This window comes from Hoplias malabaricus, chromosome Y, assembly GCF_029633855.1.
Source record: "Hoplias malabaricus isolate fHopMal1 chromosome Y, fHopMal1.hap1, whole genome shotgun sequence".
NCBI classification, from domain to species: Eukaryota; Metazoa; Chordata; class Actinopteri; order Characiformes; family Erythrinidae; genus Hoplias; species Hoplias malabaricus.
This window is the reverse complement of record NC_089820.1, coordinates 13,528,600-13,544,857: the sequence shown is the minus strand read 5'-3', so window position 1 is coordinate 13,544,857 and position 16,258 is coordinate 13,528,600. Positions and strand designations below refer to the sequence as shown.

The window sequence follows — 16,258 nt, the reverse complement described above, 5'->3', positions numbered from 1 at the left end:
GATATTTACCAACCACATGTTCATATTATCTCTTCAGTAATTTAACCAGGCTACAGCTGAATTAAATATGAACGACAAGGTCAGGAATAGGCACATCAAGCATTTTATTCTAAATATGAATTTCTACTGCAATTTCATTACACAGCACACAACATAAGATTAGAAACGGTCAAATATACTGAGCAATGCACGTAAATTACACGTAATTTTAAGAAGAAATTATTCAGCAAAGATAGATTGAGATATCTGAGTGTAAAATGATTTATACAGTAGTAATAAAATGAGAAAAATAACCGTTTTATTGTGTATTTCGAGACTTGAGATCATTTCAAATTATTATTACCAAACTAGAATATTAAAACATACCTTACCTCAAAATTAGAGAGAATAAATGCGAAAGTGATTTACAACATCTATTTTATGAAAGAGATTGAACATGTTCGTGTTTGTGTGGTATTTTGTCGTTTTTTGTTTTTTTTTTAGTTCGGTTTTGGAGCAGTGTTGACTGCAGTTTCATGCTGCCACCTAGTGGTCAACTGCAGGCACATTACCTCTCTATCGCTTCAGCACAAACAATATAGCAGTACCACTCTATTATAACAATACCGCTCGCTTAATCAGTTTATCACAAGACAACATTATAACAGTAACGCAATTACAGAATCACTGTATAACACTACCACAATACTGCAGGTGTCACTGACATACTCCAGGGTCCGGGGGCTGGTTCACACCCCGCCTTGGTCACTGTCTTTGAGAAGTTTGGTGTGTTCTCCCCCTGTATGTGTGGGTTTCCTCCTGTTGCTTTTTACAGTCCAAAAACAGGTGTTTTTATTTGTGAGGAAAGCAGCAACAAGAAATTAAAGTATGAATGAACACTACATTTCAATTACTGTATCATTCTATAATTTAATATACAACTCTGTCACGTTATCTCTACCATAATGATTATATATTCTTAAACAGAAATGGAAGAATTTCATTTAAAAATTTTCCTTTAATATATTTTAATTTTAAAAAAGAGCTCGTCAAGAGAGATGACATGGTTTTCTTTTCCCAATTTGATTTTTTCATTGTAGATGTGAAAAAAAAAAAAAATATATATATATATATATATATATATATTCTTCACATCTACAATGAAAAAATCAAATTGGGAAAAGAAAACCATGTCATCTCTCTTGACGAGGGCTTTGGAGCGAGCGTCACCTGGCGGTCAATGTGTATTTTAATAAGTCTCGAAAACTTTTATTTTGGAAAATCATGACCCGGATGATGAGCGTCTTTCACTTGGTGGTTTGTGTGGTCTCTTTTTAACAGAAACAGACGGCGAGTTTAAAGTGTGGAGTGTTTTTGGGACGGTGTTTAATAACCGAGGCTGAGTTTGTGTAACGCAAAAGCCGGAAAGATGCGGACGGTGTTGATGGTGGCAGAGAAACCTTCACTCGCTCAGTCCATCGCCAAGATCCTCTCTAAAGGTGAGTACAACCACACACTCCTCTATCACAGAGAACCTCACTCCTCTATCACAGAGAACCTCACTCCTCTGACAGAGAACCTCACTCCTCTATCACGTAGAACCCCACTCCTCTATCAGAGAACCCCACTCCTCTATCAGAGAACCCCACTCCTCTGACAGAGAACCTCACTCCTCTAACACAGAGAAACTCACTCCTCTATCACGTAGAACCCCACTCCTCTATCAGAGAACCCCACTCCTCTATCAGAGAACCACACTCCTCTATCAGAGAACCACACTCCACTAACACAAAGAACCTCACTCATCTGTCACAGATAACCCCACTCCCCACTCTCTCTCTCCCTCTCTCTCTCCCTCCCTCTCTCTCTATATATATATTCATTCATTCATTCATTCATTATCTGTAACAGCTTATATATAATTCTACTTTGTTTACATCATCAATTACTGACCGACATTTGTTACAGGACATTGTCCTCAGTTTATTGCATTCAGTTTTAAATTTAGTATAATTAATAATTAATATAGATAAAATCAATATATTTGAAGGTGATGTTATATTTCATATTTGTTCTTAGCAGTTTCTCTGTTGCTTTTATGCTATTGATATGTAGGATTTATATTATATCGACCAAAGTTAAGAAATATATAATGATATAAGTTTTGGCCATATTGTCAAGCACTAGGGGCTGGGATGTCAAGGTAATTACAAAATAATATTTTAAACATTTGAGTTGCTCATTCACAAATTCTACAGCTACATCTGGGAGTGCAAAACATTTTCACACATGAACAAAAAATGTACACAGCTGCAAACCTTTATTAAACATCCACAAACTTGAATATGTGAGAATACATAATATATCATTTACATGTTTACACATTCAGATACATGTATGTTTTTTTTCACATGCACACAAAATGTGATATATTAAATGTATTTGTCATCATTATTTCACAAGCTCAAGCTATTGATGACCTTAATTTGTTTCCATACTTTTAATAAGTAAATGGGAAGGCCTGAAAATGTATTTGTTAGAGCAGAGGGCGATAGCAGCAACAATACTAGCCAATATAAATTAAATAATAATCTATCAAAATGTCTTTAGATCTGTCGTGCTTTTGCACATATACAGGCAATGTTAACAGACTCAAACTCCATCGAGGGGAAGGGACAGCCTGGGTATTTACGGAGGACAGGCATTTTGATAGCAATAGGGACACTCTCCACACTGGCGCCACTCTCAACTCCAGTACACGAGTGACTGGTTAGACAACTGGCTTCATAGATGACCTGTGGCACACGGGTCAGATCACTGGTTTTCCTGCAAATCAGAGGAAATAAATTATAAACACGTTAAACATTATTAATATTATTTTTAACTGTCATAAATGTACAAATTACATTAGTCCATCTATATCTATCAGGGCAGCAGAACATTTTTCTTATATTGATGTGTGTTTTGCCATGCTGCAATGAAAATATTGAACAATGTTACTGTAAGGCAGGTTTTTAGTACATTACCATTTTTTACTGTGTTATACGTGATCGCTTCATCCAGTAACTAAATTATTAGTCTCTGAATATATTTAGAATTATAGTTGTTACAGAGTTTTTCATAGTGGGTTCTGAATAATTAGTACACTTTATAAATTCAGATTGTTACTCACTCATAGGTCCATGCAGCCAGGCTGCGCTCATTGAGTCTGTTGGGCTGGTTAGTAACTTCAGAATAGTATTCCTCCAGACTGTTCAGATTAGCAATACAGACTGAAGATGCTCCTTGAGCCACCAAACACTGATCCCCGATGGGACTGCACCCACTTGGATTTAAGATCAGGAGAGTCAGGGTGAAGAGACCCAGCAGCTGCATGTATAAAGGGAGAGACGGAGACTTGTTGATCACTGTGGATGAGGAATATTGCAAAAAATATGGTGCCACTAAAGACATTTTCATGAATACTTGATATGTCGTTTTCCTGTGATTTCTCAGTTGGAGCACACTATAAGCCCCACTAGTGTCATGTAAAACACTATCTTTTGATTATCATGCAGTTGGAATTGAATATGGAATTATGTATTTTATTCCTAACTCTTAAATAATAGACAAGTTTATGTACACTTACATTCAGAGCTACATAAGCTAGTCAATAATTATGTTTAGGATAAATAACTAAATATATATAAAAACCTAAAAATATTAAGATATAAACAAGAGTCAGAGTTGAGCTGAGATCAAATGAGGATTGTTCACAGTGGTGGTCATAGGAGTGAGACATTCAGAGTGTTTAAGGCAGAGGTGGGCAATCTTATCTGCAAAGGGCCGGTGTGGCTGCTGGTTTTTGTTCCAACCAACCAGGAGGTCACATGATCTGTTGTTTTCCTGAGACCAACTAATTAAAGGAGTGAAATTATGTGTGCTCTGGCCTGAGTGGACTAAAATCCAGCAGCTACACCGGCCCTTTGCGGATAAGATTGCCCAACCCAAGATTGTCCCAAGTTTTGTACAAATACGCTGCCTAATGGTGAAGAGATGTTTTATGATAGTTTTGAGGCTTCTTTAAAATCTGAAGCATCTAAAAGCAATGGGCACTTAGCAATGTTAACAAATATAAGAGCATGCTTTCTTTTAATACGTATTATTTGCATTGCATGTTTAAATTGTTTGAAATTTAAACCTTTAAGAACCATATATATATATTTTACATTCTATTACTAAGTTTCTACACAAGGGATATAAGAAATATCTCTTGACCTGCAGCACTGCAGAGTTTAGCAGTCTACTTTACGGAAGACATCTAATTCAACTTATTGAAGTTAAACCTTTTTATTTAAAAAAAAAAAAAAAAAAAAAAAAGGAAAAATCAGTTCCAGACCTGTAGCTGATGCATTCTGTTGTGTAGCGCTGTGGAGGATTGTAGCAGAGCTGGTGATGTGCGGGCAGCCTGAGGGGAGCTGGAGGATGATGCTGGTGTTTTGTCCTCCTCTCGGGCCTATATTTATGTGTCTCTGTATGAATGGTTGAGACCAGTAGAAACGTGGGGTTATATGGCGGACATGGAGGGGCCAGGGGTGTTTACATCATGTCACAGCCCCTCGCTCATTATTCAGTCTCCCACGCAATGATCTTCGCGTAAATGCAAGCTCAGCCTTGAGTGAAGCATGGTAACCGCTAGTCATCATCGTCATCCTGAGTTTAGATCTGTCTATGAATGACTGAGTGCATTTTAGGGGTGAGTGAAAGGAAATGGATGCATAATTAGAAGCACTCTGCTGCTGCTCTTTAAAAGTTTTTTTCTTGTGTTTCACCTGCTTGGCTGCTGGAGGTCAACTTATTAATCAGTTTGAGATCATGACCTGATGTCAACCGTCTTCCCACAGGTAGCTGTTCTAGCCGTAAAGGTCTGAATGTAGCGTGCTCAGTGCACGAGTACATGGGGAGCTTCATGGGCCAAAGTGTGCGCTTTAAGATGACATCGGTGTGTGGTCATGTCATGAGTTTAGATTTCACCGGTAAGTCATTTGCTTATTTGTCATAACTTTTATTTTAATAATAAGTATTTTAATTCTAAAAATATTTTATAATTATTATTGTTTTAGATTTTTATTAATTGTATTATTATTATTTTGTACAAATTGTCAGTTGGTAATGTTGTACAGATGATTTAAGCTGGCGCTTCTCTACTCACTTTACCCTGTTCTCCATGTGTACTTCACTATGATTTGGACACTGTTCACTGAAAGGGAAATACAATAACTGGGACAAAGTGGATCCTGCTGAACTGTTCAGCAAAGCACCAACAGAGAAGAAAGAAGCTAATCCTAAACTCAATATGGTCAAGTTCTTACAGGTGCCACTTCTGAATCCTTATGTCAGTGTAAAGCTGAAGATGTGCATGAAAATGAATAGCTTGTTATTAAATAAAAATCCATCTTCCTGATATTGTTCTCACCATTCACAGGTTGAAGCCAAAGGTTGTGACTATGTTGTCTTGTGGCTGGATTGTGATAAAGAAGGAGAGAACATTTGTTTTGAGGTAAGTCATAATTTACTATATCCCTGGATAAGTGAAAGAAATTAAATGTAAAAGATGTATGTCTTGATTTGTTATATTTTAGGTCTTGGATGCCATTCAACCAGTAATGAATAAACTGCACAGTAATGAGAGAACTATTTACCGTGCAAAGTTCAGCTCAATCACAGAGACGGACATCTGGAATGCCATGAACCGACTGGGAGAACCAAATAAGAATGAGGCTCTATCTGTGGATGCTCGGCAGGAGCTGGATCTCCGCATTGGCTGTGCTTTCACAAGGTATTACGGCTTTATTAGGTACTACAGACTGCGTTATTACTCTACTGTATGTAGTATATGGGCCTATAAAATATTCTGTGTTTTTCAGATTCCAGACCAAGTACTTCCAGGGAAAATATGGCAATTTAGACTCCTCTCTCATTTCATTCGGCCCATGCCAGACACCAACTCTTGGCTTCTGTGTAGAGCGTCATGACAAAATCCAGTCTTTCAAACCTGAGACATTTTGGGTCATACAGGCCAAGGTCAGCTTCCTGTTATTTTATTTGTAAAAATGGTTTGTACAATCGCATTCCACATATCCGGTCAAAATTCTGTAAGCACAATGAAATCTTTTGACATTTTTACATCTGGATGATCATCCACAGTCCCATATTACAGTACCAAACTAACATTTTAGTACTTTTTCCTTGTCATTTTGGCACTTTGTTTTTTCAAAATGTTTGATTAGTGACTGTTTACTGAGAAAAGCTTAAAGCAGTTAAAGTTGCTGTATACAATTTCAGTCCAATACACACTTAGTAAATTCAGCAGATATTTCCTTAGTTTGCTAGTTGTTTGGTCTGTTTGTGTGCTGGAAAATAACCCTTTTTAAGTGAGCCTTGGTTCTGTAAGTGGCTCAGACAGAGAAACACAAGTATTCTAGCCAATCAGCAGCAGGTGTTCATACTCATGCACAGGACAAGAGAAGGGGAGGGGCAGGGGAGTGTATTGTGAGTATTGTATGTCCCATTGCTACAGAAATGTGTGTCTATGAAATGTAGCACCTAGCTAATGAATTCTGGCATTATAAACATTTTTGAAAGAATGTGTTCTAAAATGTTCGCATACATCAGCAAATGTTTTTGGGATGAAATACAACAGAGATTGCAAGCCAGGCCCTCTGATCTAAAATCAGTGTCGTATCTCACAAATACTCTTCTGGAAGACTGGGCAGAGTTTCACACCGACACACTCCAGAATCTTGTAAGAAGTCTTCAGAGCAGTGGAAGCTGGTATTGCTGCAAACGTGGCACCATCTCTGTATGAATGCATATGGATTTAGAATGGGTTTCAAAATCTTCTGTAGGTATGATGTGCAGGTGTTCCAATAGTTTTGTATATAAAGTTTATGTGATGCCATTATAAAACATGGAAAAATGGATGTATGGGAGAAAACATTATCAGGTTAATTCCAAACTACAGTGAATGCTCTCTTTTTTAGTATCTTTATATAAGGTCTATTATAGAACTTTGTACATGTCATATTTATTTTCATGAATTAATAGCCGCAAAGAAATCTAGACATTAAGCTCTATTATTTATTTATTTATATATATATATATATATATATATATATATATATATATAAACTTCTGTAATTCCCAGGTGAGCACTGACATTTAAGTGCTGAAAAAATGTTGCTAATGAATTTGTTCTTTTATTTGATTTTTTTTTCCTTATTTAAAAACAGGTTTTTAAAGGGAAGGAGAGTCCAATCACATTGGACTGGGACCGTGTGCGAGTGTTTGACAGAGAAATCGGTCAGATGTTTGTCAGTATGACAAAGACAGCAAGAGAAGCTGTGGTGTGTGCTTTTGCCCCTTAGGTTTATAATGAATATTTAGGCTAATTGCTGTACAGTTAATATGCACTTTTCATAGCACTGAGACAACTTTCTGTTCGTCAGGTTGAGTCAGTCAGTAAGAAAGAGAAAGCCAAGCAGAGACCTCTTGCCTTGAACACAGTGGAGATGTTACGAGTGGCCAGTTCCGCTTTAGGTAAGCAGCCTCTTCCAAAACACTTATTTTGAAAGATGAGCCGGGTTATCTTATATATTCTACACTGCCAAGGAGAAAGAAATGTTATCTTTTGTGTAAAAAAAAAAAAAAACAACCAAAAAAAAAACAGTCTGACTGCATGCATATGGGCCTTGTTTTCCTGAATGTCACTAAGGTTTTGTGTTTGTGTGTATAGGAATGGGTCCGCAGCATACCATGCAGATAGCAGAGCGGTTGTACACGCAAGGCTATATAAGCTACCCTCGCACAGAGACCACTCACTACCCTGAAAATTTTGACCTTAAAGGGACACTCAGACAGCAGGCCAACAACTCTTTTTGGGCAGAAACCGTGAGTCTTATAATCGTCACATTCACTCTGTTATGTCTGTTATTTCTGGTTTGGTAAATTGTGGAGTGTCTCACTGACCCTCGTATTTTGTATATCAGTATAGGAGAAGGACAACAATAATGAAAACATGTAAAAGGAATTTAACAATTTAATATAACAAGATACAAGTAGATGGTGTTTAAACTATACTCCTTTTTGTGTCCGTACCTGTGTGAATTTCACTAAAGGTGAAAGCTTTGCTATCTGAAGGCATAAACCGGCCAAGGAAAGGAGTGGATGCAGGGGACCACCCCCCAATAACCCCTATGAGGTCTGCCTCTGAGGGCGAGCTTGGTAAGACCTCTCTTTGTGACACCGTTTCTGATTTTTAAAAAAGCATTTGTAATGTTCTGAATTAGAAGGTAAGTTTACAGGACCATTTATTCATGTTTACCCACATTCAGTATTTAAGCCATTATCACTTATGTAGTCTTTACACATCCAGTCAAAACAATCTGTTGACACAAAGCTGTAACATTTAAGGAAAAGTATAATCTTGAGAATGTGCATCATTATGGGCTTTTAACAGTGTTTTGCCTTTTTAAACAATATAGTGCCAAATATTGTTTAGTTTAAGAAAAAATTATTATAAATTAGGCTTTGCTTGACACTTTGAAGTCTTTATACACTTTTGACTGGAAGTAGTGCTGCTACCTTGTATAAGTCACTGATAGTTAATGCTTTATGACATGTACTGATGCCTCTCGTATATTTGAGTGCTATACTTATTCTAGATTTAAATATAAATATGTAAATAAATTTAGAAGATTCTGAAGAGGGCAGCCCTGTGAAGGACTGGCGCCCCCTCCAGGGTGTATTCCCGCCTTGCGCCCAATGATTCCAGGTAGGCTCTGGACCCCCCGCGACCCTAAATTGGATAAGCGGTTACAGATAATGGATGGATGGATGAAGAGGGCAACCTTTTCTCTAGGTTTAGGTGGCCAGTAGGTCGCATTGTAAATTCAGAATGTCACACAGCATTTACTAACCTGAAATATTTTTAAACTGAGTGTTCTGTTTTTTCTTACTTTACAGGCAGTGATGGGTGGCGTCTGTATGAGTACATCACACGACACTTTATAGCTACAGTCAGCCATGACTGCAAATATCTGCAGACCACCATCACCTTCAGAATTGGGACAGAGGGCTTCTCCTGCACTGGGAAGACTCTAATCTCTGCTGGTAAGTGCCTCTACAGAAGGGCCGTTTTACCTCTATGATTACTGTGGTCAGTTCTTTGCAATTTAAATATGTTAGTAGAAACAAATCATTAATAAACCAGATTGTAGTATCTGGTGTCCAGTTAAACACTGAAACGATTTGCAACTTGTTTGACAAATGTGATATGTATTCAAAGTTTAGAATTTTGTTTTATTTAAAGCACTCTTTAAGAATAAGCGGGGTTCTGGGACTTGAGCACTACAGGATTATAGAAAAGCTGACCTGTGTGTGCGTGTATGATTATGGGCTCACCCTCTAGGTTTTACCGAGGTCATGCCATGGCAGGGTATTCCGCTGGAGGAAGCTTTGCCAACTTGTGAGAAAGGAGATACTTTTACTGTGGATGAGATCAAACTGCTGGAGAAACAAACCAGCCCACCAGATTATCTCACCGAGGCTGAGCTCATCACACTCATGGAGAAACACGGAATTGGTGAGAAGCTAATGCTTGATTATACTAAACAGTAAACAAATGTAAATTCACTCAATACTTTGTGTAAGCTACATAATAACATAAATAAATAATTTATAAAATAAATAAATAAATAAATAAAATAAATAAATCCCATAACGTAAATATGGGAGAAAGTGGGGCAAATATTTAGCCTTACTAGACAAAGGAAATTAATAACAGTGGGGAGATGCATGGTTTGTTTCATGTGTTATGTTGTAATTGAAACATGGACAAAAGTAGTGTTTACAATATGCAAGGATACTACATTATTATTATTATTATATGTTTTTTATAAGTGTGTGTGTGTGTGTGTGTGTACCAAAGTATCTGTGGTTAGACTTTTGTTTATTAGTATTTATGTCCAAAGCAGAAGAGGACTTTGTGGAATTGTGCAGGTGTTAATAAACAAAACTGACAGGGGAGGGGAGTTGGTGAGATGATAGGGGGGTTTGTGGTATTTTTCAGTCATGTATTTGTTGTATATTATGTATTGTTTATAAATGAAAAAGAATTGTTTATTTAAAAAAAAATAATAAGAAGAATTGTGGCAACATTCGTACAGGTTTTCTACTCTAAAATATGTCTTGATAAATTGATGAATTTTTGATTTGGAATCATATGGCAATATGTATAACTATAGACAATACATCATCAAGCCCCATCTTCCAACATAGTTAGCTATGGTATTTGGTATGATACATTCCATGCTGTGGTATTTTCTATGTATTCAGTTACTATGTTTGCTGTGTCCATTTGTTTTATATTGTCCAGGTACTGATGCAAGTATCCCTGTCCACATCAATAATATCTGTCAGAGGAATTATGTAACTGTGGAGAGTGGGCGTAAACTGAAACCCACCAATTTGGGCATTGTCCTTGTTCATGGCTACTACAAGATAGGTGAGAAGAAATTATTTTGCTAGGCTTATGCATGTTTCATTACTCAATAAAAAACCTTTCTCAATTGTGTAAGTCTTGTTTTGTTAATGCTATTGTATTTCTGTGTAAAATTATTTCTTGTTTCTTTGTTTGTATTTGTTGATATTATATCCACATTAGATCTCATATCTGAGTAAGTTTACTGTCTGTTCATCTATTTATTATGTATACATGTTAGATGTGGAATTGGTGTTGCCCACAATCCGGAGTGCTGTGGAGAAGCAGCTGAATCTTATCGCTCTGGGGAAAGCAAACTTTCACCAAGTTCTTCAGCACACACTTGACATCTTTAAGAGGAAGTTTCACTACTTCGTTGACTCTATTGCTGGTATGTTTTTCCAGTTTAACCTAAAATGAATAGACATATGACTTCAGTTCTACTTTTGCCATCATTGTTTCCAAAAACTCCCTTAAGAAAACCAAAATCCCTTAAGAAAACCTAAAAGTCTAATCACTGCATCTCTGTCCACATTACCCTTGTCAGTATTGTTTATAACTGCTAATGAAGGGTTGTTAATTCTGTGTGTTGGTTAGGTATGGATGAGCTCATGGAGGTATCCTTCTCACCCATTGCTGCTACCGGGAAGCCACACTCACGCTGTGGAAAGTGCCATCGGTTCATGAAGTACATTCAGGTAGAGTACAGGGAAGCAAAATTCCAGCACGGATTTCTAACATGTTTTTGAAAAATTGCTATTTTACATTTTTCTACTTAAAACGTCTCCCTCCATTCAAAGAGATAAAACCTGGTCTTTTATGAGTGGACATAACTCTCCGGGGTCATTGCCTAGATGGCTGCTGAATGTACAGACATTCCTATGAGAGTTTTGACACCCACATTTCAGGGTGTTTGTGGAGTTTCGATCATACACACAGTCATTCTGACAGAATGCAATATGCCAAAAGACACAACATCCATTCTGCTCATTTATTTCATGATAAAGATAAATCACTTATTTCACAACTTTAAATGATTACATAAGCAGAGGGAGAGGAATCAGGGAAAGCATAAATTTTTCAATGATTGAAAAATTATTGGTAGATCAATCAGTTGTATAAATATCTGTTAGTTTCAAAACCTCTAAAGTGAGATTCTAGGCTAGAATTTGCAGAATATATTTTATTCTTTTATGCACAGTTTAAAACATGAGAAGTTGGTTCTTAAGAAACCAGCGCACACTCATAATTTATATATTATTCATCCACATGTTTGAGCTGACAAAAGACACGGGCCAAACAGATGGGTCTGTTTATAAAGCAAAACCTGACGTCTATTGATACAAAACATACCATACAGAGATTCACATACCATACATAAAAAACACAGAGCATATTACTTCAGCAGAGACAAACAGCTCATGATGTAAGGTGGTTCTAATCCATTCAATACATTACAAATCAGTCCTTGGAAGCTGTAAGTCAGTGTTTCAATGTTTTAGTGTGTTACAAAAGTCAAGTCGTGAGAAAACAAACCTTACATCAGTCTCAAGCAATTTTTCTTAAGTGAAAAAGGTGTATACAATATGCATCCACATAGGACTGAAGAAGCTTCGTATATGCTAAAACCATGGTGACTGCTGAAATTCAAATAAATTACATTTAAAAATGCTTTTGCGTTACTATTGTAATTATTTTATTTTACACACTTATTTATGCACACTTAAGGAAAAAAAAGTAATTTGTGTTTGTCATCCCTTAGGTCCTGAAACAATCAGAATAATTTAACTGCTCGAATACTTATTTTACTTGAATATGTGAGATTTTTTTGAGAACATTTTAATATGCAGAGCACCAAATGGAACTGGTTTGACACTAACTTCAAAATTCACTGCTTTTCATCACAATGTCCTGTTTGTTTCATAGAGTATTATTGGATGTTTTAAGGAAGGGTTTTCTATTCTATTTATTCCTATCAGTTGTTGATAGCAGTCTTTTCTGAGTGAGACCCAAATTGTTGCATAAGGCCAGATATCAGAATAATGCAGTGCATCAGAATGACGTCATTCAAAGTTTAGAAAACACCATAGATATGGTGATGATGTCCTCTGTGGCAGGTAATGACCTTCAGCATGAGGAAGGAGAGATACGCTTACGTGGGCAGAGCTTTTAAATCCTCTAGTTACAAATGAATGAAAGCCAATAATACTGCTTTTTTATTTTTTTAAATGTCATGAATAAATCATATTCACTTGTGAAGCAATGCTTTCATTCCATTTTTCCACATTATAACAGACCTTGATGATTGTCTTTGAACGTTGAGGACTTCTGGCTGAATGACGTTACACATGCGTCTTCATGAGCTTAGACATGCAGTTGCTCCCAATCTTCTTAAAATGGACCTTGATTTTTATTTATGCATATGCATTTATTAAATAATTCTATGCCAAATCAGGCTGCTCTCATTCAAATCTTAGACCATGGTTAAGTTGCATATTTGTAAAGAACTGATGGCCACTAGAGAATGTAATGAGTAAAACAGACAGAAAATAGACAGAAGGAAGGAAAGAAAGACAAAGAAAAGGAAGGAAATGGACACTCCCTCTGTTTATCATCCTTGTCTCATGTGTCTTTCGCAGGCGAAACCGAGTCGTCTGCACTGCTCTCACTGTGATGAAACATACAGTCTTCCTCAGAATGGAGCCATTAAATTGTATAAGGAACTGAAGTGTCCTCTGGATGAGTTTGAGTTGGTGCTGTGGACCTCTGGCTCCAGGGGCAAAAGTTACCCCCTCTGCCCTTATTGTTTTAGCAACCCCCCCTTCAGAGACATGAAGAAAGGTACTATAGTCATTATCACATTCATCATTTTTACTTTACTCAGTAATGTATGAGTGGGGGCTGAAATCCAATTGTACATTTATTCAAGAGAAAAGGAGTCAACATTTACATCTCCAGGGAACATAAAATATTGCCTTTTTCAACTAATTTTACTGTGTAATTTTTATGTTCTCTGAGATTAATATGTTAAGAACAAAAAGCAAAACAAAAAAAACATTAGACAACACATGCCATAACTTTTTTAAAGTAAATTTTTATGTTTTTGGATTTTTTTTAAACCTAGTATGCAAATAAATAGAAATATATTTATTAAAACATGCAAAAGTGTGTTTTCTCTTCAGGATGTGAACATGACTGAGGTGTTGTTGTGAAGCCTTTTGTAAAGACCCCCAAATAATTTCTCTCCCCCTCTTGCAGGTATGGGCTGTAACGAGTGCACTCATCCCTCCTGTCCGCACTCTCTGAACTCTCTGGGAATTGGTCAGTGTGTGGAGTGTGAGACAGGTGTTCTCGTTTTTGACCCAAACTCTGGCCCCAAGTGGCGCATGGCCTGCAACAAGTGCAACGTTGTGGTGCATTTCTTTGAGCAGGCCCACAAAGTGCAGGTTTCTCAGGAGAGCTGTGAGTCATGCGAGGCCTCGCTCGTGATGGTGGACTTCCACAAAGCTCGCTCACCACTGGCTGACGGAGAGACGCAACACACTGGTTGTGTCTTCTGCGACACAGTCTTTCAAGACCTGGTGGAGCTCAAACATGCCACCATGCGTCATCCCATGCACCGGGGGGGTGGAACTCGCAGGGGAAGGGGAAGGGGCAAAGGGAGGCGACCAGGTGGAAGAGGGAATCCTAAAAAACCTAAAGACAAAATGGCAGCTTTGGCAGCTTACTTTGTATAGATTTGTAAAACACTTCAAATGTGTGCCTGTGTCTAAAATGTCACACTGTACCAAAGCAAAAATAAAGCAAACAAATGAGAAGCATACATTATCTATAGCAAAAGAAAACATCAATAAATATGTAGATAAAATAAAATGTCTGTTATGTGCTGATTTGTTATTGCATTAGCTTGTATCTGTACAGTATTTTTGTATGTACTGTCTGGTAGAATGAATATATGAACTTAATGCATATTTACCACTTTGAGTTACTGCATTTTTGGAGTGATATTACTGGTCAGATGTTATCAGAGCTTGAACACTGAAACATTTAAGCTTTTGAGGTAATGGAGTAACTGCAGTGCTACTAGCATCTGGATCATCCTGTGTAGTTACTGGGGCTGCAACTAGTGGCAATGAATTGAGTGGGAAGGTATATAGACCCAGTAAACAAAATTATGTATGTATGTGTATATATATATATATATATATGTCATCACATGCAAACCCCATTTCCAGAAAAGTGGCAACATTGTATAAAATGCCATAAAAACAAGAATTTTTTTTTTATTGATTTTCTTTTCTTCAGAAACAGCAGTAACACGCGTCCGGTATTCTACTTCTCCATGATTGCCCACCTGCCAGGATCCGTCATGATATTGTAAAGAGATAATATAGTGCTGATAAAATTAATGACCTAATAGAAGACAACTATATTAATCCTGATTTTGAGGAGTGCAATAGGTTAACCACTTCTCCCAGAGCGAATGTGAGATAGGTTCTTTTCACTGTCTGACTGTTTCTGCTTGGAGCCATTTACAGGTAGGTGCCCTTTGTAGTTCTGAGATTACAGCCTGCTGCGCATTTCTATCTCTACACCAGAAAGCAGGTGTCATTTGGGTTGTGGATCATTCTCAGTGCTCCAGTGACACTGCCATGGTGGTACCTTGACATGAGTGGATCAGGCACAGCTACCCTCGATGACAGCAGACCCGATATTCCACATTTGTACTGTCTTACTGATGCTTGCCTTCAGAACATCAATATCAAGAGCTGTGAGGTCCTCTAGTTTGCTACAAGACCACTACATTTAATGAGATGTAATGGATCACTGATCATCGACAACTAGTCCTGTGAAGGCAGGTGTACCCCAGTGTATCATCTTAGGACACACTCTCTTCCTGGTGTTCATAAATTACCCCTTAAACCAAGTGAAATGTCGGCTTGATCTTTTTTGCTGATTACTACCTTGCACCAAGTGATCCTGGTCAAGACTGCCAGTCGTGAAGTTGCTGACTTACTGACTATTGATCTAAGACAGCTGAATGGGCTGAGTTTATTCAAGGATCTAATAAAAAGATCAATGAGTGTAGAACGGGGGATGATATTCATTGCATCTACAGACAGAGAAGGTCGTTTCTACAGATTTAACGCATTTTGCAACAATTCAGTGTGGCAATCAAATGGCATTCAGACCATCTGTTCCGCTTGAACATCAAGCATTAAGAATATGCTAATGTTTACTTTTAAAATTTGAAATAATTACAGTGTTTGTTTGTTTTAAATTATTTTTTGTTTATTTGTGTATTTATTGCCAGAGACTCCAGTGTGATGGAGCGGTCAGACTTAGGTCCAAAATGGGGACGAGGCGCTGAAATATCTGAAGAGTTTTGTGGAGGAGTTTGTGAAGCCACTTGGTCCAGAAGATGCTCTTCCCCTCCCCCCACTTAGCCGCGAGGTTACTCTACAGGAGCTGACAGGAGCTTGGCCAGCGATTGCTTTTTGCACGGTGGGTGACTTCTGTGTATTAAGCATATCATCACTCTGAGATAAAAAAAAAATTAGTCTCTATTTGTTTAATTTTTTACACTCTTTGTAAACATAAACCGTCCTTTAAAATATCTGCGGGAACAAATTTTGCAACAGTTCCCAGGAGCGGCCGCTGGAGGGCAGCACTGCGGACTGAGCCCCTTAATTCGTAAAGACCTGCTTCTGCTCCTGAGTGGAAAAAAGAACAGAGCTCACAAACACATGAACTGTCTCC

The 16,258-nt window shown here is 37.5% G+C and overlaps 2 protein-coding genes across 2 annotated transcripts; one reads left to right on the top strand and one right to left on the bottom strand.

Annotated features, from left to right (window-relative positions):
• The first annotated feature begins 1,273 nt into the window (after positions 1-1,273).
• Positions 1,274-14,349, top strand: LOC136678665 (DNA topoisomerase 3-beta-1-like). Its single transcript, XM_066656752.1, has 17 exons — positions 1,274-1,478; positions 4,863-4,994; positions 5,226-5,332; positions 5,444-5,518; positions 5,601-5,797; positions 5,886-6,042; positions 7,251-7,364; positions 7,467-7,557; positions 7,754-7,908; positions 8,136-8,241; positions 8,983-9,129; positions 9,428-9,601; positions 10,394-10,522; positions 10,740-10,889; positions 11,096-11,196; positions 13,138-13,339; positions 13,757-14,349. The coding sequence occupies exons 1-17, from the start codon at positions 1,409-1,411 to the stop codon at positions 14,233-14,235; spliced, it is 2,586 nt and encodes an 861-aa protein (XP_066512849.1). The 5' UTR covers positions 1,274-1,408; the 3' UTR covers positions 14,236-14,349.
• On the bottom strand, positions 2,586-4,670 carry LOC136677802 (uncharacterized). Its single transcript, XM_066655452.1, has 4 exons — positions 4,572-4,670; positions 4,358-4,490; positions 3,152-3,386; positions 2,586-2,805 (listed from the first exon to the last, which is right to left on the bottom strand). Exons 1-4 carry the CDS (start codon positions 4,668-4,670, stop codon positions 2,586-2,588), a joined length of 687 nt encoding a protein of 228 aa, XP_066511549.1.
• Positions 14,350-16,258: the final 1,909 nt, after the last annotated feature.